A 22629-nucleotide genomic window follows, 5' to 3' on the forward strand; every position below is an offset into this window, starting at 1 on the left:
TATGTTTTGATTTCTAAGTCATATTCTATAGAGTGTATTTTCATAGAAGGGGAGAAAACTTAAGGATATCTTAATTCTTCCTATAAATATATTCACAACCATCAGGATCATTTTTATGTTGTAGGTGAAAGCAAAAGTATTAGGCAGTTGAAATGCTTTCTGGTTAAGAAGAGTAATCAAAAGGAATCGGCCTCAAACCATCTCTGTCATCCAAGTGAATTCTCTTGTTCATTTCCTATTAGCATTGTTTGGTAGTCTCTGAATGCTTTCCATGGATTCTTTCTTAGATTAGTCCTCATACAGAAGCAATGCTGCCTCTGAGTGGAGTTACTACATTCAACCTTGTTGACAGTCGTAACATTTCAGACAGACATGTTAGTCCTTTCTAATTAGTAGCCTCTTCTCTAATGGTTTTCTTTTTCTTTTTCTAAAGATTTTATTTATCTGAGAGAGCGAGCATGCGTGCGTACAAGCAAGGAGGAAGGGCAGAGAGAAGCGACTCCCCACTGAGCAGAGCCCAATTTAGGGCTCAATCCCAGGACTCTGGGACCATGACCTGGGCCGAAGGCAGACACTTAACTAAGCCACCCAGGCACCCAGTGGCCTCTTCTCTAAAACTAGATTTCGTATCTTATAGTTTTTCTGGTTTTACATGATAAAATAATGCAAATGTGGTTTTTATTGCCTTGATGAATATATACTTTATCACTTAGTCCCAGTCTCCAAACTTAAGTCCAACTGATAACTGAAGCCAAAAAGCCCTTAAATATGAACTTGAGATTACCAAATCTAGAATGTCTACTAATGTTATTTTCTATGATGTCACCTTTGTCTGACAGGTCCTCAGTTACATGGGTCTACAAAATCTCAGAACAGAGGTGGACCAGTCTCTAGAAGCAGGCAGGGGCCATAGGGGAAATGAGAAGAAACTGCTTCAGGCTGCAGGGAACAACGTGAGAAAAATTCATGAATCAGTGTTCAGTCATCTTGTGACACAAAGCTTGTATACAAGAGACCACTTAAAACCGTCTTCATGAAGTGTTAATCTGGTATAACTGACTGAGAAAAAAAGAGGATCCGCCAAAAATTACATGGGTACTGTTTCTCTCTCCAGTTCCTGTCTTCTCTCAGCCTAAGTTAACCTATTCCACTGGACTTAAAATTTGTACCCAAAGAAGTAACAAATGAATTATTATCCCCAAATCGCATGTTGTCTGTTAACAATGATCAGCTCAATTATTATAGGATTCTAGGAGTCCATATATACACAAAAAGCAAATAATTGTTTGATAACATTATCACCGGCCTCACAATACTTCTGCTTGTATGAATTTCGGGAGAGGTCCACTCATTTTTAAGGCAGTTTTAGGAGACAGAGCTGTCAAAAATCTGAGTTACTCATCAAACAGATGTAACTCATAAAGCTTTCTCTTTAGATGTCCAATCTTATAGGCAAAGAGATATGGAAAGGCTAAGTAAAGACATAAATGTGGAGCATCGGTATAAACTAACTTATATAAGTCATAATGTATATATATTTTCAGATAGGACAGCTCAACCTCACAAGGCCTGCTTCCTACTAGATTATGCTTCTTTTCTTCTTAAAGGACCTCAGTGGTCATATATATATATTTTTAACTATTATACTCAACTTACCAGATTTTCTACTTAAACTCTAAGCTGACTTCAAAAATTTGTAGAACCTATTAGTGAGCCAGCATTACCTCAACATTTCAGAAACTCTGGTAATTAGTTTAGCATAAACATATCCTAAGAGCAGAAGTACAGAACTGCAGCATTCTTCTGACTTCACCATGGACCTTTTTGGGAGGACACTCATAAATGCAGCAGTGGTTTTAACTATGGCTTAAATTAATTTTATTTAAATTTCACTGAACTTTAATTTTGATGATACCAGTTTTAGATCTTATTGTAAATCTTCAGAGGGGATAAATTAAAAAGATCATAAATAGGGGTAATATTTATCAAAGTGTAGTAATGCTATCATATGAAGACATGCTTCAAACAACCTGCATTAAATTATATTTTAATATAATTAAAGAGTATTTTTTAACTTATTTGTAATCATAAACTAAAAATGTGTCATGTGCTTACCTCAGATTAATCATACATAAAACTCAGTAACAGAAGGGTTGTTATATATTCAATACCATATGCATAAGTCTGTAACTCAAAGACTTTATCAGTTGCCAACAAATGTCCATATATTCCAAAGAGTACATACCAATTTGACTAAATATATGTAAACATCTCTATACTCTTCTCACAAATCAATACATGAGTGCATAACAAATCACTGGATCAAGATGGCCTGCCTTTCAAAGTTAAGAGAATCCGAAGGAACCCCTAGGAAGTCATTTAGCCCAACTCCTTCACCCTTTACAGATGAGGAAACAAGTTCAAACAAGATCTGTGACCTAAGGACAGACATTGAACAGTTACAGGCAGGACAACTTCTTTATACTACTAAAATCTGGCTACCTACCAAAGCTAATTTGGTTACTTTTCTTCTCTCTTCTCTCAACACTAGTTTTTCTAGATCATAGTTTAAATGATCACTGAGATCATTTAAAAGGTCCCAGAACTTAACAGTCATTTTTAACTTGTTTATTTCATCATGTACAAGTCTTACAAAGATGCTTAAAGTAATCTCAACATCTGTTTCTCCTGTACTTGTAGCAAAGAGTACAAAACCTGGCTGTGTAAAACAAAAAGGAGAGAGGATCTATTCAAGAACATTAAGCCTGAAAGCAAAATGGCAAATATTTGAAAGAAAGATGTCCACCAAGTGTTCTGAAAACATTCTAGCTAGGCAGAGCTAGAACAGAATTACTGTTCTAATATCACACATGTCACTCCGAATACTCTGTGGCTGTGTGCACACTCATGCGGCAAAACAACTGCTAAAGGCAATATGGGACAGACCCACATTCTAGATATAAGTTCCTTATACAGAAGATCACAGATGCAAGCACTGCCAGGAAGTACATCACTCTCCCCCATTCCCACAAAAATCTCCAAATTCCTTCATGCAGGACCTCAAAGAATGTCAGGGGATTTCCAGGATTACTAAAATCAGGTTGAGAGATTCTGCTTGGTTTACAGAGTAGAGCTGAATTTAGGCTGGAAAGACAGCTTTTCTCAAGAGCAGGGTTCACTTCTTTCTTCAAATCTTGACTGTATCTTGCCTACAATGGCGCCAATTAACACCAAAGGACTTCTGAAGAGAAAATCCCATTATTTCTTTTCTTTCTTGAGAGGCGTTTTTTTCCCTCCTCTTTTGGAAGGTTTGCAGTACTTTGCTTCCATTTGAGCCAGAAAATTGTCCATTTCTTTTTGCCGATCCTTTTGTCTGCTCTGTTTAAGAAGTTAAAACACAAGCTTTCAAAACACAAGGCTATCCAGAGACAAAGATACATAGTGGTTGCCAGAGGCTGGTGGAAGGGAGAACAGGGAATGACAGCTAATGAGAAACGAGCTTCTTTTTAGGGTGACAAAAATGTTCTATTAGTGCTGTTCTACAATTTGATGAATATGCTTAACAGCCACTAAATTATGCACTTTAAAAGGATGAAAATATAGTATATGACTTATGATTTTAAAGAAGAAAACAAAATACAACACTATACACTACGAAAAAAGTATTAGCAGTAGGGATCAGAACTTGAAAAAAGTAGCAACAACCTTCAGAAACACCTGCCAGGCTTACCTGAATGATTGATTTCAAGTTATCTACTCCTTCGTCAAGACCCAGCTCCTTCCTGCTTATTTCTGCTTCTTTAGCCTCTTCCTGAGCCTAAATCAGAAACTCATATTAGATAGACTCCATGGCAACCTAGCATATACTAAAAATATACCCTCTTTCCCAAAAGAAAATCTATGGTAAGAACCTTTCAATTTGAGGGATATATAGATTAAAACAAGACAATTACATAAATATGTCATTCATTAAAAGAAGACACTGCTGACAGCATGCAGTAGATCCTCTGATTCTAAAAAGCATTTCTAAGTTTCCCCAATTTTTACTAGCTAGGGGTAGCAAGTAGTTTAGTATTCTTAAACCATGCGGTAAGAATAAAAACAAAATGCTAGGAGAGCAAGGAAAGGTCATTTAATCAAGGATGTCTTCAAAAATGTTGCCAGGATTACAGGCATCTAAATTCCTCTCCTCTGGAAACCTACTTTTTAACTACATGTGACTTGGTGGCAGCCTTGAGTAACCCTGGTTTAAAACTCCCAAGTAGTCAGAATAAACACTAACAAATTCAGTTTTAACCTTTCTTTATCTAATTTCAAAGCCACCTTCTGCCAAATTTTCCTATGGCACTGATTCCAAAATACCATAAGAATACCTTGGGGGAGGGGGGGGGGAAAAAGAATACCTTGGGAAAGGTTAATGACTTTGTTCCTTTAGGGCAACAACACTGTAATAGGTTCCAAACCCCAGTCAATTTTCTAAGTAGCAATGAACACTCTATAAATACTGGGATGCTGATACATTAGGGTTTTGTTATTCCAATAAAAAGTGTTCTCACTGTCTACTTTTAGTCCTTGCATTAAATTCTTTTAAAACTATATACCACTCCCGAGATTTGCCAGTCTCTCTAAAGAACTATGCCATCCACCTGCCCCGAACTCTAAGAAAGTTTCTCAAGCTAATATCCTATTATTGGATACAGCTGTGCTCAGCTACACTGGAGAAAATGACTACCAGCTGAAACTGTCAGAGCGGGCCTAAACAGATGCAGCCTATAAGCCAAAATGATTTTTCTAAAGTAGGCTCCATGCCCAATGTTAGGGTTGAACTCATAACCCCGAGATTAAGAGTCAGATGCTCTATTGCCTGAGTCAGCAATGCACCCCCAAAACGATAATCTTGATACACATTCCATGCGCGCACACCCCCTCCAAGCTTTCCCCTGTATGTATCTTGTATCAAAATTGCAGACCTACCTCCACCTCCAATTCAGCGACAGAAAATAAGGCACCCACCAGAGACCTAAAATATGACACTACTCTCCACTGAGCTCCCACCAGGAAAGCCAGGTTGAGGCAATGGTTACTTCAGTACCAGTCTGGTCCTCCCCAAAAGACCAGTGACACAGAGGCTTGTGTCCCAGAACTTTAGCTGTCCTGTTTTTAAGCTCCTTTTCCCTGCTATCATCCCTATCCTAACCAACTCCACAGAAGCTACAAGTTTTCCTCTTCAAGTGTGTTTGGGAAGACACTTTCATCAAAATAAACTAAATCATTTTTTTAGAAATGTATATTTTGGGTCCAATTCAAGAGTCAATCTGGGCAAGAACAAAAGAAAATCTGTATTAACAAGACACAGTTCAAAAAAAGTTTTAGAAGGCGCCTGTGTGGCTCTTTAGTAAGTTAAAGCCTCTGCCTTCAGCTCAGGTCATGATCCCAGAGACCTGGGATAGAATCCCGCATCAGGCTCTCTGCTCAGCGGGGAGCCTGCGTCCTCCTCTCCTCTCTCTCTCTCTGCCTACTTGTCTGTCAAATAAATAAATATCTTTAAAAAAAAAGGAAAGTTTTAGTCACCCTCTCCCCATCTTTTAATCAAGTGAGAACCATTGTCCACCTTATGTATCTGAACTCCATACTTTCTCTCTTGAGGAAAACTGTGACAAAGCTACAAGGCCCACATAAAGAATGTTTCAGTGTTATTTTAAGATGATATTAAACAATCCACCTAGCAAAATCCTCTTGAGCATAACATACTAGGGAAAAAAAGTTTCTCTTAAAGAGCTCATATGCTCATTTTATTAGAAAAGAAATGAGTTAACCCTTACTCTCATCTCAGTAACCTTATATATTTCTATTTTTGTAAATACCCTCACATCCTTTTTGGAATCAACTGACATATAAAAAAACAGCATTCAAAATCTCACCCTCCTTTTCCTTGCATTCATCTTTTGCTTCGATTCTTTGACAAAGGCATTATAGGACGGGATCTCTCCAGCATCAATGGCTTGCTGAATAATGTTCCTTATCCTGGGTTCATCTGTGTACTGCACACACAGCACAGACTCCATGATCTGATCCATGTCACCCTTGAAATCCAAATAGGCCTGTTTAATATCTGCCAGCTCTTCTTCAGAACCTTTGTATGTCTTTTCAAAAGCTTGAATGTCTTCTAGAGATATCTGAACAAATGAGAAACATAAGCTTTAACTCTGAGAATTTTAAATAAAAAGTATACTAGTAAAACTAGAGTGAGGTGTTGAAAGTCCCAAGTACAATAGGTGCTTCAGTTGAAATTGTTGCAAGGAACCACACTTTCTATGCCAAAGCTTTTCCAGAGTTTTCCCTATTCCAACCTTCACAACTACTGAACTACAGACCAGGAAAATTTAAAGGAAGTTTCCCAGAACTCAAGACTTACATGTCGATATGTAAAATAAAGCATTACCTTATAAAATATTAAACCTTTTCCCCTGCAACTGCTCTACATCAACAGGAAATTAAAGACCCATTTCAGTAAAAATACCTATGTTTGACGGTTAAACAGACTTATTCTTCTTCAAAGACATGTTATCTCCCGAAGAATACTTGCACATATGCGTATTTTAAGGTGAAACAGAAATTCCTCATTCCTACGCAACACAAAATGCAGTACCTTAAAACCATTCAATAAACGTTTGTTGAATGAATGAAGAGAACCACCACAAAGAAATTTCCAGGGTCCTCTACCTTTTTAAAAAGTAACCTCCAGTACGTCTCCCAGTCCCGATCTTGGCTGAGCACATCAGAATCTTCGTCTACGGCTCCCTGCTCATCGTACAACGCTCTCTGCTCTTTGTCGCTCAAAACAGAATAGACTTTCCCGAGGATCTGCGGGTTAAGAGCAACAAAAAGTCACCCTCGCATCCCTCGTTGAAACCGCGCTGCGAGAAATAAAAATTAGAAAAACACCAGGCCACGTTGGGTGCACTCCGCCTGGGAAGCTCCGGGCGGCCAGAACACAGAGAAAAATTCAGGCGGCCAGTGGAGCCGGGACTTGCGCACCTGGAAGCGGCGGGTGGCGTCCTCTTTGTCGTCCTCGCCAACCCGGTCCGGATGCACCCGCAGGGATACCTTGTGGTAGCCGCGTCGGACCTCGTCGTCCGAGGCCTCGCGCCGCACGCCCAACACTCGGTAAAGGTCATTGGTACCAAACACTTCCTCACACAGCTCCAGTAACCCCATAGCCGGCAGGGACAGAGAGCGAGCGGCAACTCCACAGAAACTGCCGGTCCAAGCAACACAGCCTAGAGCTCCAGACTGCCCCCTTTTCCCGCGCAAACAAAAAACCCCGCGGCCTACTGCGTCATAAAAAGCGCCCAATAGGCGTGGCACGACGTCGCACTCTACGGCAGCTGCAAAACAGGGGCGTGGCCAAGACTTAAAAGGAGATCGGAGGCGCGACAGGAGTTTCCCCTCTTGTGGTTACCCGAGGCTCCGGTGCTAGACGCCCTCCACCCCTTACTCGAGAAACCTGGCGCTTATCTTCTCACCAGAGTCGCAGTGCAGTTCATTTAATATATGGCACGTCATACCACATCGAAACTACATACTGCTGTTTTGTTTGCCTTTTTAAAATAAAAAACTGCATAATATCAGCTTTTGGCGATTTGACATGGTTCAACATTGTTAGATAGGATTTGTTCTTTTTCAGTGATCCTGACAAGTGTACGCAAAACTCTTAAGAACCGGTAATTTTGTAACCTACTGGCTGGGACTTCTTGGGAAGCACTTTCCCTAATTCCCGCAAGAAAAAAGCGTAAACCAAAAGCACAAAATACTGGCCTTTCAAAAACTAACATTTATTACAGAATCATACCCACTCACCTTCCAGTTCCTAATCACCTTTTACTTTGGTTAAGGTAACATGACCCAAACCCTCATCTGAGTAAAAATAGGGCTGCTGAAGCAAAGGCTTTTCTTCTTCTTTCTTTCTTTCTTTTTTAATGCAGAGCTGGGTTTGCACATGTTGGATTTGAGGTGACAGCAACATAAACTGATGTAATCAACTAAGATGGTGAGAAACTGTGTCAACAGATCCAAAGTAAGGCTAAAGCTATGGAAACCTGGAAATTAGGGACAGGATGTGCTCACACAGGAAGTATATATACACAAATCACAGGAAGGATAGATCAGGGCATAAAGTGAATACTTGAGTTAGCAGAAACCCAATAGATCAAAATAATACCTTAACCCATTTCCCAGCAGTTCCCTTTACTAGTCAATACTTTTCATAATCATTCTTCTCTGTTCTACCAATTAAAGCTTATCCAAAAACCTTAAACTCTCCAGAGTGTATTATTTTAACTTCCAGAGTTCCCATGGTTTTCATAGCATTTTTCTTTCCCACATCCATGATCAAATCCAGTCAGTTCTTCTCAGCCTGCCCTGCCTTCAAAGTCCCCTCAAAGCAAGGGAGGCCCACCAGAGACAACCCTGGGAGAGTCTTGACCCCATAATGAGATGGCTGATAATTGTTCTCAATATATAAAACCCAGAAAATAAGTTGGTACACTGATAGGGCTTTAGTGTCTCCTCTGTCAGCTCTATATCCTAGTCCTGTGCCAGAATTTGAAATTATATCACCCAGAGTGTGCACTAAAATCCTCTGATCCACACTTGTGCTTGTCCTGCAGTTCTGGTGAAGCAGATGTGACATTTTGGGCTTGGGGCACAGCCAGTCATTTGTTAACCAAACTCATGACACCTAAACCTCATTCTATCACTGGCTTTTTAAGTGGACTTTTGAAAAACCCCTCATCTTTGCTCATCTCACACTCACCCTGCCATAGACAATATAATGTGCTGGAAAGGGCTCTCCAGATATGCATATTGGGATATGAATCTTAGCTCTTCCCAAATGAAAAGAGATGGCGTTGGTCAAGTTTCCACATCTGAACCTCAATCTCTCTTCAATAAAATGGAGACAATCTTACCCCCTTTCATGATACCTAATAATCCTCATGAATAACTTCTACCTGTAAAGGGTCAAGAATGTATGTAGGTAAAAAAAAAAAAAAAAGAATGTATGTAGGTACTTTTCAATATTACGTTTCTTCCAGTTTCTCATTCTAAAAGTATGCTATTAAAGCCTAAAATCTCATTTTAAAAAAATCTCCTTTTGTAAATTTGAGATTGTATGTCAAACAAGAGAAAGTAACTCTATAAATAAATAAACAAACAAATAAATAAATAAATAAGCAAAGTAACTGTGTTCTTGAGCTAGTGGGTTGACCATAAAAAATTAAGGAACTGGGGCGCCTGGGTGGCTCAGTGGGTTAAGCCGCTGCCTTCAGCTCAGGTCATGATCTCAGGGTCCTGGGATCGAGTCCCGCTTCCTTCTCTCTCCCTCTGCCTGCCTCTCAGGGTACTTGTAATTTCTCTCTGTCAAATAAATAAATAAAATCTTTAAAAAAAAAAAAAAAATTAAGGAACGAATTGCACAGACAGACCATGGACAGGCTTGCTGGGGGCTTTCAAACAGGGAAGTATTGCAAGGCAGCAGACTGTAAAGTTGTCTGATAGATTCAGGGCCCAACCCAAAAGTCCAACACACCCCGGAGCCACTGTCTTTTCTCAATGAAGGCTAAAAAAGCTAACTAGTATCTGGACCCAGCTCTATGTCAGAAAGAACAAATTACTCTGAGTCCAGCTCAGGACAGTCCAGAAGAGCATGGGTGACGCAGAAAACTCCATTTATTGACCTCCAAATCTAATAAGACTAAGCGCTCTGCATAAGTGTTTTAAGAGGACTTTGACCTTTCTCCCAATGCTCTGCTCATTGAAGTCAGCTCGTTTTTGCTTCTGTAGCCTCTGTATCTGTTTTCTGAGATGCTAAGAGGACTTCGCGTGCCCGTTTCCTTCGCAGCCTCTCGGCATTTGTGATCATCATGGGATGCAGAGGGAAAAAGCCAGAAAGACCTAAAAGCAACAGGATTTCCATTCATTATAACATGGTATAAGCCAATGATTCCCTGGGAACTTAGCCTCATAGAGCTGAGGTCTAACAGAGACCTGACCTACAGCATGGATTTAAAACAAGCTCCTCTCTTGCCAAACTATCTCTTCCCCCAACTCCCTCCCTTCCATTTACTACAAGGAGACTATGGATGTTACTTCCTAACGCTAATGTTCTTATTTGAAAAAAGATAAATGGACAGATAGCCATTCAAGACACATTATTCCCATTTTCAGTACAAAATCCCATTCACTCAGGAAGTCTCATAAGAGTCCACAAAAGGGATCTCCAGTCAAAATGACAATTAGATAACAACTTCAGCTTTCACCCTAGCCCTAAGCAGCCTGAGGTAATGAAAATCATTCTTAACTCTTATCATCCTGAAACTGACTTCACCTGAAAATCCCCTCAATGAAGTAAGGTTAGAGCTGAGTTACCCAGAAGCTTCTCCACAGGCTTAGAGAGGTGGGCCCCACAGCCAATCCAATGCCGAATCCGTTCTAGGTTGAGAGCAACGATTTTCTCTCCATGACTGTTGGGCAGTGGATCATAGGAGCCCAGCTGCTCCACGAAACGGCCATCCCTGGGACATTTGTTGTGAGCAGCCACAATGCGGTAGAAAGGCCGGTTGGTACACCCACTCAGGGCAAGACGGATGGTTAAATGGCCTCCACGATAGGCTTTGCACAGGACAGTAGCTGCAGAGAATTAAGTTGTTAACACACAAGAACTGAGTACATAAAATGGACAAAATGAGACAGATAAAATAAGCCCCTTCCTCAACTGAAGGGGCTTGCTTGCATCCAACCAATTATTGTCAACCCAGTTTAGATGGTGTATTTGTGAAACTCCTCTCATGCACATCAGGCAGAAACCACTACCTCCTCAATCCGCTCAACACCAGCCTGCCATTTAATAGCTCTGTGACCAAGACGGACCCTCAGCCGCCTATCTAGAAACTGAACGCCATTTGTCTCTTAAATTTTAAGGAAAGATTAAGTGAGAAAAACCTGAGGAGAGGGACAAACGTAAGGTAGTGTGGCTGTTTCAAGTTCGGATTGCCTCCAGCTCAACTATAAGAGCTGCTTCATCGGGTCCCATACGCCCCCCGGCCCCGCGACCACCCGGAAGGTCACTCACTGAGCTGGACCATGGTGCAGCCAACGTGCGCCGAGGCCTGTGCGCCACTTGCCGCGCCTCCAAGTGCACAGCCTCCCGCCACCAATCAGCTCTACCGCCTCGGGTCGGGCGGAGGACAAACGCAAAGTACACACTACAACACCCGCGACCACACCATCCTGCCACCCAAGCCCTACCGCCCCTATGCAGGGAGGGAAAGACGCCGCTCGCCCCGCCCCTTCCGCTTTTCTATCCCCGCCCCTTCCTCTTTCCCGCCCTTACTCTTCCCATAATGCAACGCCACGACTCTAACGTACCTTAAACTGCCGTAAAACAGGCGCGCTGCAGTTTGCGTATACTTGGGGTGGTAGCATCAGTCGAGCTGTGTGGATGTTCTCGGCTTACACCGGGTTCTGCGTTCCTGATGAAGTGAGGAATATTGGGCGAATCCCAGAGCGTGGCCAGAAGTGCTAAAGTGTTCCACAAATCCATTCTTCCAGCGAACTTTAGAGCACGTGTTTAAAGCCAAAGTGCAGTGCTGAGAATTGCCTACCTGAAAGGGCGCTGTCCTGCCCCTCGGAAACTCACAGTCACGTGGGGGAGATGCTGGGTTTATTCCGGAGTCCACGGAGGTGGTCAGCGCACAGTCCTGGGGGAGCAGAGGACAAGGCGAACCTGATACTTACTTGTTGCCTCAGGAGGATTTCTTAAAGTAGCGTTAGAACTAAGACTGCACGCGGACTATAAGTGAATGTAGGGTTTGTTTTATTCTTGTTTATTAATATGCCTCCCACATTCCCTCCTTTCTCCCACCTCCCTCCTATCTTCTGCACCTTCTTTAAAAAATTAAGGAAGAGGACTCTTGATTCCTGGTTTTGCTATGCAGTGATCAGGACAGGAGTGAAGTAATAATGTTCCTTTGTCATCTTTAGTCTTAGAATACTGGCCTCAGTTAAGAGGAATTTTGCATCTCTTAAAAGTTCATGGACTCTTCTTGGAGCCCTTGTGATTTAGATCCATGAAGATACCCTTGCTTAGAGGTAGTCAGTACCTCCACCTTCGGCAGACTTCTCTGTTCAGCTCTGTTCACCACTGGATCCAAAGGGTCTGGCTACAACTAATGTGTTTGTCCTAATACAGTGAACCAGCAGAGTAGTCTTCCTTTAGGTCCACCTTAGAAATTAATGCCTTAATTCTCAAGTTCCAGAAAGTGAGCCTAGCCAGAGACCTTAGAAGTTGGCCTTATCAGTCCAGGAATGACCTGGTAAGCTTTTAAACAGAAACCCTAATAATGAACCCACTTTACCTTAATTACATAAATAAGTAATTATATTCTTATATATACCTCAGTAGACCTTAATTAAATCCAGAACCACACTGATGAATTTTGAATCTTTTTCATTTTTTATTGTCATGCAGTTTATTGTCAACCTGTAAAATATCCAGTAACAGCCATCCAGTAAATTAGCCAACGGAAATAAGTGAATGGGGATGGTACTTTCCATCCCCAGGCCTCATGTAGTGAAATGTCCAGGGTTTAATCTCTCTTGGAAGGAAAGGAGCTCAGAGTTCCACACAGATCTTCAGCTGGAAGGATGTCAGAAAGATGGATTTCCAAAGCCAACTGCCTCCTGTACCGTGTGGATTTCTGCAAGCAGGGCCTTATCTTTTAGTTTCAGCTGCATGAGAAGGAAGGAAGGGAAGGATTTGTATCATGCCTGATATACCGATATTGATGCCCTTCATTTACTGGGCCATAGTTAAAGAATACGGTTTCTTGGCCTGAAATTGGGCTCTTCCTTTATTCCCTATTTCATGGTGACTCCGTTAAAAGACCTCAGAACATTGTGCTGATTACATGGACATGTTCACTTTATGAAAATTCAAGTAATATGAACATTTACAACTTGTGTATTTTTTGTTAAATAAATTTAATAATAAAGTGTTGTGTTTTGTTTTGTTTTGTTTTGTTTTGTTTTTTAAATTCACATTATCACCCAGTCTATCTTGACTACAATATTCCAGTTTGGCAAGTCACAGGAATCAAAGACACACAAAACAGATACTAGATCTGAATTTATTTTTAGCCTCTAGATGTGTAGTAGAGATATTTAGTTGCCTACTGAATTACCCACTCTCTTTCTAACAAAATCTTCATTTCTTTTCAGGGCAGGAATGCAGCCAGCTAAAAAGCTTCATTTCCTTCTTTTGTTAGAGCTAGGGGTAGTCTTATGACCAATTGTGGCCAATGAAATGTAGGCCAAGGTCATTGCTTCTCCTGCACCCTCTCCACACCCAAAAGTAGACACTTTTCTCTGAAAATGATTTTCTTTACCATCAAATGCTATGTACGTGTGAATTAAACATCTTTATTTTTTATGAGTATAGTTGACACACTATGTTTCATTTGTACAACATAGTGATTTTTTTTTAATTTTTAATTTTTTATAAGCATATAATATATTTTTATCCCCCGGGGTACAGGTATGTGAATCACCAGGTTTACACACTTCACAGCACTCACCATAGCACATACCCTCCCCAATGTCCATAACCCCACCCCCCTTCCCCCAACCCCCCTCCCCTCAGCAACCCTCAGTTTGTTTTGTGAGATTAAGAGTCACTTATGGTTCAACATAGTGATTTTAAATCTACACATTACACTGTGCTTACAGGTACAGCTACCATCTGTCACCACACAACACTATTACAATACCATTGGCCATATTCCCTATGCTGTATCTTTTATCCCCATAAAGTCACTGCTTCTTAAAGGGAAGGGTAATAGTTAGCATGTCCTCTTTGTTCTTTCCTCCCTTTTGTTCTTTATTTTGCCTGAAGCAAGTATATGGTGGTTTGAGCAACAATGGCTGTCTTGCAACTATGAAGGATGGGAACTGCATTCTATGATTGGTGGAACAGAAAGAGTTTGGAAAAAAAGAAAAAGAAAGTTTGGGTCTCCGGTGACATTGTAGAGCTCTGGTACCAGCCTTGGGCTTTTCACTAGATGAGAAAAATAAAGCCACTAATTATGAACTGTAATTCATAATATAATAGACCAGGGGTTGGCAGATTACTGCTTATGAGTCAAATCTAGCTTGCTATTTTGTTAAGTAAAGTTTTATTTGAAATACAACCATGCTCATTTGTTTATGTGTTGTCTGTGGCTCCTTTTGCACTACAAGGGCAGAGGGTAATAGACATAATAGAGACCGTTTGGCCCACAAAGCCAAAAATACTGTTTTGCCCTTTACACGAAATTTGTTGACCTATATATACCTTCAGCGTACATGTGGAAAATGAGGCTCAAAGAAGTTAACACAGTAAAGTTAGTGGCAAAACTAGGACCATAATTCAGGTCTACTCACACCCTGGCCATCTGTCTTTCCATTAAACCAAATTCTCTAAAGAGGTAGAAACCTCCCCCACCTACACACTTGTGCTCTCTCTCTAGCTCTGCTCTTTCTCTCAAAATCTTTAAAAAAGGGGGGGGGTGGCACACCTGGGTGGCTTGGTTATGCCAATCCCCCAGCAGCCCTATGATAATGGCAAAGATGATAAGTAGAGCCTCTAGAAAAGTATTCACATTATGAAATGATGGAATGCTCTGAAGTCCCGAATCAAGCCAGCATCTTCTTCCCAACTGCCCAACCTCAGTACAGTAAAAACTGCAGAGGCGTCTGCATCGTACCTTCATTGTGTACTTATAGGCCTGCTCTGCTTCCACTTGCCGTCCAGCCTGAAAAAAAGAGCAGCAGCTGGTGATAATGACATAAACATAATGGTAGGAAAGTATGTTGCCACAAATATTTCTACCAGGAGAGAGGACTCCATACCTTCTTAATTAAGAAACTCTGAATTCAAAGAGGAAGCAGGAAAATGAAAGGTGATAGGTGATGATAGATAGATAGATAGATATAGATATCTATATATATCTCATATATATGATGCATATATATGATATATATACACATAATATATATACACACATATATTCTTTGTTTCAAAAAGCTTAAAGAAGAGCACCTGGGTGGTTCAGTTTGTTAAAAATCTGACACTTGAGCTTAGGTCTTGATCTCAAGGACCTGAGTTTTAGCCCTGCATTGGGCTCCACCTTGGGCAAGGAGCCTACATTAAAAAATAAGAATACAATAAAAAAGAAAATTTTTAAAAATGGAAAAAAAAAGGCTTAAAGATAACTTCATCTCTCATTCTTCTTCCCCCTGAAAGCATCATGAGTTACATGCTTCTCTCAGGACTAAAGCCATTTTGTTAATAATAGATAAAATCTATATAATACTTTGTGGTTTACATTGTCTTAATTGTTTACATTGTTTTAAGCACTTTACATACTTTCATTCCTAAACCTCAAACAACTCTAGGAGAAAACCTATTATTTACAATTCTATGTTTGCAGGTAGAAATAACCTAAGCACAGAGAGGACAAATAATTTCCCAGGGTTATGAAGCTAATAAGTGGAGGAGTTAGGTTTTTTTTTTTTTTTAAAGATTTTATTTATTTATTTGACAGACAGAGATCACAGGTAGGCAGAGAGGCAGTCAGAGAGAGAGGGGGAAGCAGGCTCCCCGCTGAGCAGAGAGCCCGATGCGGGGCTCGATCCCAGAACCCTGAGATCATGACCTGAGCCGAAGGCAGAGGCTTTAACCCACTGAGCCACCCAGGCGCCACAGGAGTTAGGTTTTTAAACAGTGCAGCCTGGCTCCAGAGTCCAAGTTTTTAATTATTATACTTTATCCTATGTATTAGGAAAAGCAGATACTGGAATTACTTCCATGCTGATCTGGATATGAGATGAGAACACTAACTATTCCTCCCAGTTATTCTTTGCATGAAGCACTCACCTAGGAGTTAAAGGAGAATAATATGAATTCACTATTATACTTAAAACGTTTGTGCATAACAAATTAGAGTGTGCAATGTCATGGGAAATACATAAATAGGAACTACATGCATAATACAGAATATTAAGTAGATATGGAAACTACAGAATGTTCAGCCTAGAAGGAAACTTAGTGAATATCTAGTCTAATTTCCCAAACAGTGCTAGTTCATGGTAAATTTTTACTGTTCACAAAACTTTCAGTGTTTAAAAGACTCTCCCATGATATCTACACTTCAAAGATTTCCCCCCTGAGGTTCATGGAATTTCAGTTGTTTTTCTAGCACATCTTCCTTTTCTGTCAGCATTACCTTTGTTTCACTTCTGTCTTAGGGAGGCAGAGGTCCAAATGGTGTGAGGATCTGGAACAGCCAAAATGATTTCAAAAAGAGTGGCAAGTTTTTTTGCTATTATGGAAAATGCTGCAGTAAACATTCTTGTACATGTCTTCTGGTATTTTTCTTTTTCTTTTTCTTTTTTTAAAAAAGATTTTATTTATTTATTTGACAGAGATCACAAGTAGGCAGAGAGGCAGGCAGAGAGAGAGAGAGGAGGAAGCAGGCTCCCTGCTGAGCAGAGAGCCCGATGCAGGACTCGATCCCAGGACCTTGAGATCATGACCTGAGCCGAAGGCAGCGGCTTAACCCACTGAGCCACCCAGGCACCCCTTCTGGTATTTTTCTTAGGAATGTATCTAGATAATAAAATTGCCAAGTTGTAGATATGAATTTGGGTAAATACTACCATATTGCACTTCAAAGTAGTTGTACCAATTTATATCCACTAGCAATTACGAGAATCCTTATCAATGTTGATTATATCAGACTAATTTTTGCCAATCTGATAGGTGTGAATTTCTGTCACACTGTCATTTTTTAAAAAGATTTTGTTTATTTCAGAGAGAGCACAGCAGCAGAGGGGAGAGGCAGAAGGAGAGGGAGAAGGGGCTCCCTGCTCACTCAATCCCATCCTGGGATCATGACCTTGGCCGAAGGCAGACACTTAACCAACTGAGCCACCCAGGCACCCTGTCACATTGTCATTTTAAACTGCATTTTCATGATTACAAATGAGTCAGAACTTTTTTTCTTATTTTTTTTAAGATTTTATTTATTTATTTGACAGAGAGAGGGATCACAAGTAGGCAGAGAGGCAGGCAGAGAGAGAGAAGAGGAAGCAGGCTCCCCGCAAAGCAGAGAGCCTGATGCGGGGCTCAATCCCAGGACCCTGAGACCATGACCCAAGCTAAAGGCAGAGGCTTTAACCCGCTGAGCCACCCAGGCGCCCCAAGGCAGAACTTCTTTTCATACAGTTATTAACTTTAACAATTTCTACTTCGGCAAATTATATGTTCCTATCCTGTGACCATTTCTCTTTATTTTTTAAAAATTACTTTAAGGCAGGGGGCAGAGGAAGAGGGAGTGAGAGAGAATTCCGAGTAGGCTCCACACCTAGTGCAGAGCCCAAAGCAGGGCTCAGTTTCACAACGCTGAGATCATTACCTGAGCCAAAATCAAGACTCTGACGCTTAAGTGACTGAGCCACCCTGGAGCCTCTCTGGCTGTTTTTCAATCAGATTGTTTGTAGGTTTTTTCCCCTTATTGTAGAACATATTTATGTAATAGCTATATTATATAATTATATAAACTATAATTGTTAGAAATTTTGCAAGTATTTATAATAAAGTCCTTGAGTTTTTAGTGTTTTGTTATGCATGTTTCCAATTCTAAAGTTGTTAATTTATGGTATTTTATTTTTGACTAGTGCTTTTATGGTCATAAGAAAGCTTGCACATCCTGAGGCTATAGAGGTCTTCTCTATATTTTCTCCTAAGCAGGCCAAGGTTTTAAGATTTAGGCCTTTATGCCAGCTGGATGTGTGTGTATGTGAACTAATTTTTTCCATATGGATAGCCTGTTGCTCCATTAGTATTTATTGAATAGTCCATTTGTTCCTCATTTTGGGGGGGATTTATAGTCTTTAAAATAGCTTTATTGAGGTATGATTTACACACCATAAAATTCACTAATTTTAAGGCTCAAATGTGCAACCATCACCACAATCAGTTTTAGAGGATTTCTATCACTCCCCAAAAGTTCCTTCATTCCTGTTTGCAATCAATCCCAATTCCCATCCTTAGCCCTAAGGGAACTAGGGATCGATTTTTATCTCAATAGTTTCCCTAAATTCATATAAATTGAATAAAATGATATATAATCTATTGCACCTGGCTTCTTTCCCTTGGCATAATGTTTTTGAGGTTTATTCATATTGTCACATATATCATAATTTCATTTTTTTCTTGAGTAGACTCCACATCCAACATGGGGCTTGAACTCACAACTCTGAGATCAAAAGTCCCATGCTCCACTGTCTGAGCCAGCCAGGCGCCCCCAGAATTTCATTTTTATTGCTGAGTAGTACTTCATTGTGTACATATACAACATTTTGTTTGTCGATTCACTGATGGACATTTGGAATGTTTCCAGTCTTTAACTATTATTAAATGCTGCAATGAAATAGAGAAACATTTGTGTGGACATATGTTCACTTTTCTGAACTAGATATAGAGAAGTGGAATCACTGGGATATGTGGAAAGTAAATGTTTAACTTTTCAAGAATCCACTAAACTGTATTTTAAATTGTATGTACTAATTTGCAACCCCACCAGCAATGTACGAGGGTCCCAGTTTCTCCATATCCTTGTCAATATTTGGTATTGTCAATCTTTTTTATTCGAGCCATTCTAGTGAATATGTAGTGTGGTGTTAATTTGCATTATCTTAATGAATTACCTTTTAATTTTTTCAACATAATTTCAGGTTAAAGGCAGATTACATGAATAGTTCTCTCTGTACACATACACACACATATAAGTATATATTTTAACTTTTCTGGAACCATTTGAGAATAAATTGCAGAATGATGTAATTTTATACTTCAGTATGTGTTTTCAAGGACAGTCTTACACAACCTCAGTGTAATTATCAAAATCAGCTGATTAGCATAAATACAATACTATTATCTAACTTATATACCTCATTCTGATTTTTCCAAATGTCCCCCCAAATGCCTTTTTTTAAAAAAGATTTATTTATTTACTTTAGAGAGAGATCACAAGCAGGGGGCAGAGGGAGTGGGAGAGAGAATCCCAACCAGAGTCTGAGCTGAGGACAGAGCCTGACACAGGGTTCAATCCCATGACCTGAGATTATGACCCGAGCCAAAGCCAAGTTCGATGTTTAACCAACCATGTCATCCAGGAGCCCCCCTCCACAAATGTCCTTTATAGCAAAATAAAATCTAGCATCATGCCTAGCATTCAAAATTCATCTTCAGCCTTTCTTTTAATCTGGAATATTTCTTGAGTCTATATTTCATGACATTAGCATTTCTGAAGAGTATACAGGACAATAATTGTATAATATTCCTCAATCTGTGTTTGTCTGATGTTTCCTCATGATTATATCAGGTTCTGAACTTTTGGCAGGAATGCCATAAAAAATGCTGTTGTGTTGCATCCAATCAGGAGGCACATGCTGATGGTAATACTGGTGATTTGTTTAGATTGTTATCTGCCAGATTTTTCTACTATAACCTTACTATGCTTCCCTTTGTAATTTATAAATATCTCACGGAGAAATACTTTGAGACTATGTAAATATCTTCTTACTCCATAAACATTCATCTATAATTTCAACATTTATTGATGACTGTTTCCTGCATTTTTAATTATTATTATTATTATTTTTTAAAGGTTTTATTTATTTATTTGACAGACAGAGATCACAAGTAGGCAGAAAGGCAGAGAGAGAGAGAGGAGGAAGCAGGCTCCCCACTGAGCAGAGAGCCCGATGCGGGACTCGATCCCGGGACCCCGAGATCATGACCTGAGCCGAAGGCAGCGGCTTAACCCACTGAGCCACCCAGGCGCCCCTGCATTAATTATTATTATGGTGGTTTCCAAATTGTGATTTTCTAATTCCTGAATTCCTTACTCATTTCATAGTTGGCCTTCCACTATAAGCTTTCTTGTATACCATTCATTTATTTGTTCAGTTATGTTACTGTGGGCTCATAGATTCTCATTTGTAAACTAGGGCCACTGGGGGATCCCCTTTATGCAAGTCCTTTAGTCTTTTCTTTTTTCCCTATGTGTTTTTTGATATGTCTCAATCTTTCTTTGAACACTTTTTACTTTGATTCAAAAAGATATTCCAGTTTCATCTTGTACTTTCCCTATCCAAGTTCTAGAACCAGCCATTCCCAAGAAACCTACGATTCCTTTATTTTTTTTTTTAAACTGGACAAATGCCCTAGTTCCTTTTAATGGACTCCAATTTTAGATTTTCAAGACCTGAGCATTAGGTGTACCCATGCATCCCCAACTACATATAATATCTATTTATAAGATAGATATTATAAAATCCATCAAATGATGGATTTGATAATATAAAAAAATAGATAATATAAAATCCATCAAATCATGGTCTTTTGTCAGTATCTTCAATTTTAATCCTCCACTGCAAAGTCACTCTATCTTCCTGGTTTCCATATTTGTAACTCTTCCAACAATAAGAAACTTGGCTCCCGTTACCCACAATATAATCTCTTATTTGCCAAATCACAGAATACTTAGTAATTTTAGAACTGCTAACTAATGACTCTGAAAAAAAGCAGCTTACTAACTGAAATCCAATATCTGTGTAGAGGTTTTTTCCTCTTTAGTCTGAGAGTGTATATTTCAAATAGTTTTTCAAAAGTATACTGAATTAGTTCTCTTTTCCCCACCTTTAGTGTTATGTTATTCATGGGAAGTAGTTTTGTTTTGTTGTTGTTATTATCATATTATACAATCTCCCATTTCCTACTGACTTTATTTCTTTTTAAAAAATGAAACATTAACATGGTTCCAAAATTCAGTTCTGTACAGAGAGGTACAGAGGATCACCCCCTCATTCTCTACCTTCCTTCTACCCTATGTCTGTCCATGACCTATACAACCCAGTCTCATTAATCTCTGGTTTTTCCTTCCTGTGGTTTTTTTGTTTGGGTTTTTTTTTTTTTTTTGCACAAATGAGCCAATCTGTGTATAATTTCTTCTTTTTCCTTCCTTTTTATACAAAAGGTGGTATACTATAGAAAATCCTGGAAAAAAATAAAAAAGAAAATCTTGTAATTTAGGTTTTGTTGTTGTTGTTGTTTTTACTGAACAATCTATCCTGGAAATCACTCCACATCATTTCATAGAGATCTTCTCCATTATTTCTTTCAGGAGCATAGTACTCCATTATGTTGATATACCATAGTTTATTCAAATACTATCCTATGTATGTTGTTTCCAATATTTTGCAATCACAATAATACTATAATCAATATCTTATGCATGTGTAGTTTTTTAGTTGTTGGAGGAACAGTTTCAGGGTAAATTCCAAAGAAACTCCAATTTTTTTTAAAGATTTTATTTATTTATTTGACAGAGAGATCACAAGTAGGCAGAGAGGCAGGCAGAGAGAGTGGGGTGGGGGGAGCAGGCTCCCCACTGAGCAGAGAACCCGATGCAGGGCTTGATCCCAGAAGCCTGGGATCATGACCTGAGCTGAAGGCAGATGCTTTAACCCACTGAGCCACCCAGGCACCCCAACCCCAATTATTTTTGAGTAATCAAAAATCTAACAAAACCTAAGTTTCCATATATATGTGGGTCTACTTCTGTCTAGCAATTATGTTCCACTTATCTATACCTACACTAGTGCCACTGAGTTTTAATTATTGAAGCTTCATTATAAGACTTGGTAATTGGTAGAAAAACCTTCACTCCTTATTACCTAAGTCTATATTGTCATTGGTATTTTTAGGTCTTTATTGGGCAAGTGAATTTTAGGGTTACTTGATCAAGTTCCTAAAAAACCTGTTATTATTTTTATTGGAATTGCATTTAAATCAGATATTTGGGAATTTTTTTCAACTTCATGTTATTGAAACTTCCTGTGCATGAACATAGTATCTCTACTAGATATTCTTTCATACATTTCAATAAAGTTTTATACTTTTATCCATACAGACATTAAATAGGATTTTTTAAGTTAGATGTTCTAATTGGTTGTTTCTGATGATATTTGATTTTGATGATGTTGATTATATTAATCTTTTATTAATATAAACTTTAAACTTTACTGAGTAGATAACACATATACGCTATTAAAAAATCAGAAGGATATAATAAGATATACATTAAGAGATCTTGCTTCTATCCTGTCCCTATCCTCTCTGTTCCCCAACTTTTTCCCCAACAGTAACCACCATTCTTCGTTTTTTTTGTTTATGCTTTTAGTAGTGAAACTTTTTATTACATCTTTCAGTTTGTAGGATCCTTTTCCTCCAGTGTCTTTTGTGTGTGTTTGTGTGTTATCGCCACATAGATACCTCAGAGATATTGCAGGTTTTGTTCCAGACCAGCACAATAAAGTAAATATCATAATAAACCAAGTCAAATGAATTTTTTTGTTCCGCAGTACATATACAAGTTATGTTTACACTCTACAATAGTCTATTAAGTGAGCAATAATAGTCACATTTTAAAAAACAATGTATGTACCTTAATTTAAAATACTTTA

At 39.2% G+C, this 22629-nt stretch overlaps 4 protein-coding genes across 16 annotated transcripts in view; 1 reads left to right on the top strand and 3 right to left on the bottom strand.

The window, feature by feature from the left end:
- The window catches only part of FAM149B1 (family with sequence similarity 149 member B1), a 74553-nt gene extending 73493 nt beyond the window's left edge, over window positions 1-1060 (top strand). For all 5 annotated transcript variants that reach the window (XM_032313177.1, XM_032313176.1, XM_032313175.1 and 2 more), the window contains one exon: window positions 840-1060. In XM_032313177.1, coding sequence (XP_032169068.1) covers window positions 840-913 — 74 coding nt within the window. In that variant the 3' untranslated portion in view covers window positions 914-1060. The remainder of the gene's footprint in view (window positions 1-839) is intronic.
- A 794-nt stretch (window positions 1061-1854) lies between these two features.
- On the bottom strand, window positions 1855-9033 carry DNAJC9 (DnaJ heat shock protein family (Hsp40) member C9). Of its 3 annotated transcripts, none has more exons than XM_032313189.1 (5): window positions 7918-9033; window positions 6724-6864; window positions 5922-6176; window positions 3731-3817; window positions 1855-3455 (listed from the first exon to the last, which is right to left on the bottom strand). In XM_032313189.1, exons 1-5 carry the CDS (start codon window positions 7999-8001, stop codon window positions 3225-3227), a joined length of 798 nt encoding a protein of 265 aa, XP_032169080.1. In that variant the 5' UTR covers window positions 8002-9033; the 3' UTR covers window positions 1855-3224. The 3 variants fall into 3 exon arrangements, with proteins under 3 accessions (XP_032169080.1, XP_032169081.1, XP_032169079.1); XM_032313190.1 differs by having other exon boundaries at window positions 1855-3378; window positions 7039-9033; XM_032313188.1 differs by having other exon boundaries at window positions 7039-9033.
- A 678-nt stretch (window positions 9034-9711) lies between these two features.
- Window positions 9712-11359, bottom strand: MRPS16 (mitochondrial ribosomal protein S16). Its single transcript, XM_032313191.1, has 3 exons — window positions 11132-11359; window positions 10429-10689; window positions 9712-9954 (listed from the first exon to the last, which is right to left on the bottom strand). Exons 1-3 carry the CDS (start codon window positions 11142-11144, stop codon window positions 9821-9823), a joined length of 408 nt encoding a protein of 135 aa, XP_032169082.1. The 5' UTR covers window positions 11145-11359; the 3' UTR covers window positions 9712-9820.
- A 1138-nt stretch (window positions 11360-12497) lies between these two features.
- Window positions 12498-22629, bottom strand: part of CFAP70 (cilia and flagella associated protein 70) — a 108700-nt gene continuing 98568 nt past the window's right edge. For all 7 annotated transcript variants that reach the window (XM_032312520.1, XM_032312521.1, XM_032312518.1 and 4 more), the window contains 2 exons: window positions 14802-14849; window positions 12498-12789 (listed from right to left, as the gene is read on the bottom strand). In XM_032312520.1, the coding sequence (XP_032168411.1) occupies window positions 12709-12789; window positions 14802-14849 (129 nt within the window). In that variant the 3' untranslated portion in view covers window positions 12498-12708. The remainder of the gene's footprint in view (window positions 12790-14801; window positions 14850-22629) is intronic.

This window comes from Mustela erminea, chromosome 14 (assembly GCF_009829155.1).
Source record: "Mustela erminea isolate mMusErm1 chromosome 14, mMusErm1.Pri, whole genome shotgun sequence".
Taxonomy (NCBI): Eukaryota; Metazoa; Chordata; class Mammalia; order Carnivora; family Mustelidae; genus Mustela; species Mustela erminea.

What these genes read in the sequence shown, in the direction of transcription:
- DNAJC9 (XM_032313188.1), bottom strand. Translation starts at nt 7,218, where the DNA reads ATGGGGTTACTGGAGCTGTGTGAGGAAGTGTTTGGTACCAATGACCTT. An exon ending in TGAATGCAAGGAAAAGGAGG is followed by an intron (nt 3,818 to 5,921) that starts GTGAGATTTTGA and finishes TTTCTGATTTAG; the next exon opens with GCTCAGGAAGAGGCTAAAGA. An exon ending in ACTTGAAATCAATCATTCAG is followed by an intron (nt 3,456 to 3,730) that starts GTAAGCCTGGCA and finishes CCCTTCCACCAG; the next exon opens with CCTCTGGCAACCACTATGTA.
- MRPS16 (XM_032313191.1), bottom strand. An exon ending in GCCTGTGGAGAAGCTTCTGG is followed by an intron (nt 9,955 to 10,428) that starts GTAACTCAGCTC and finishes TGTTGCTTTTAG; the next exon opens with GTCTTTCTGGCTTTTTCCCT.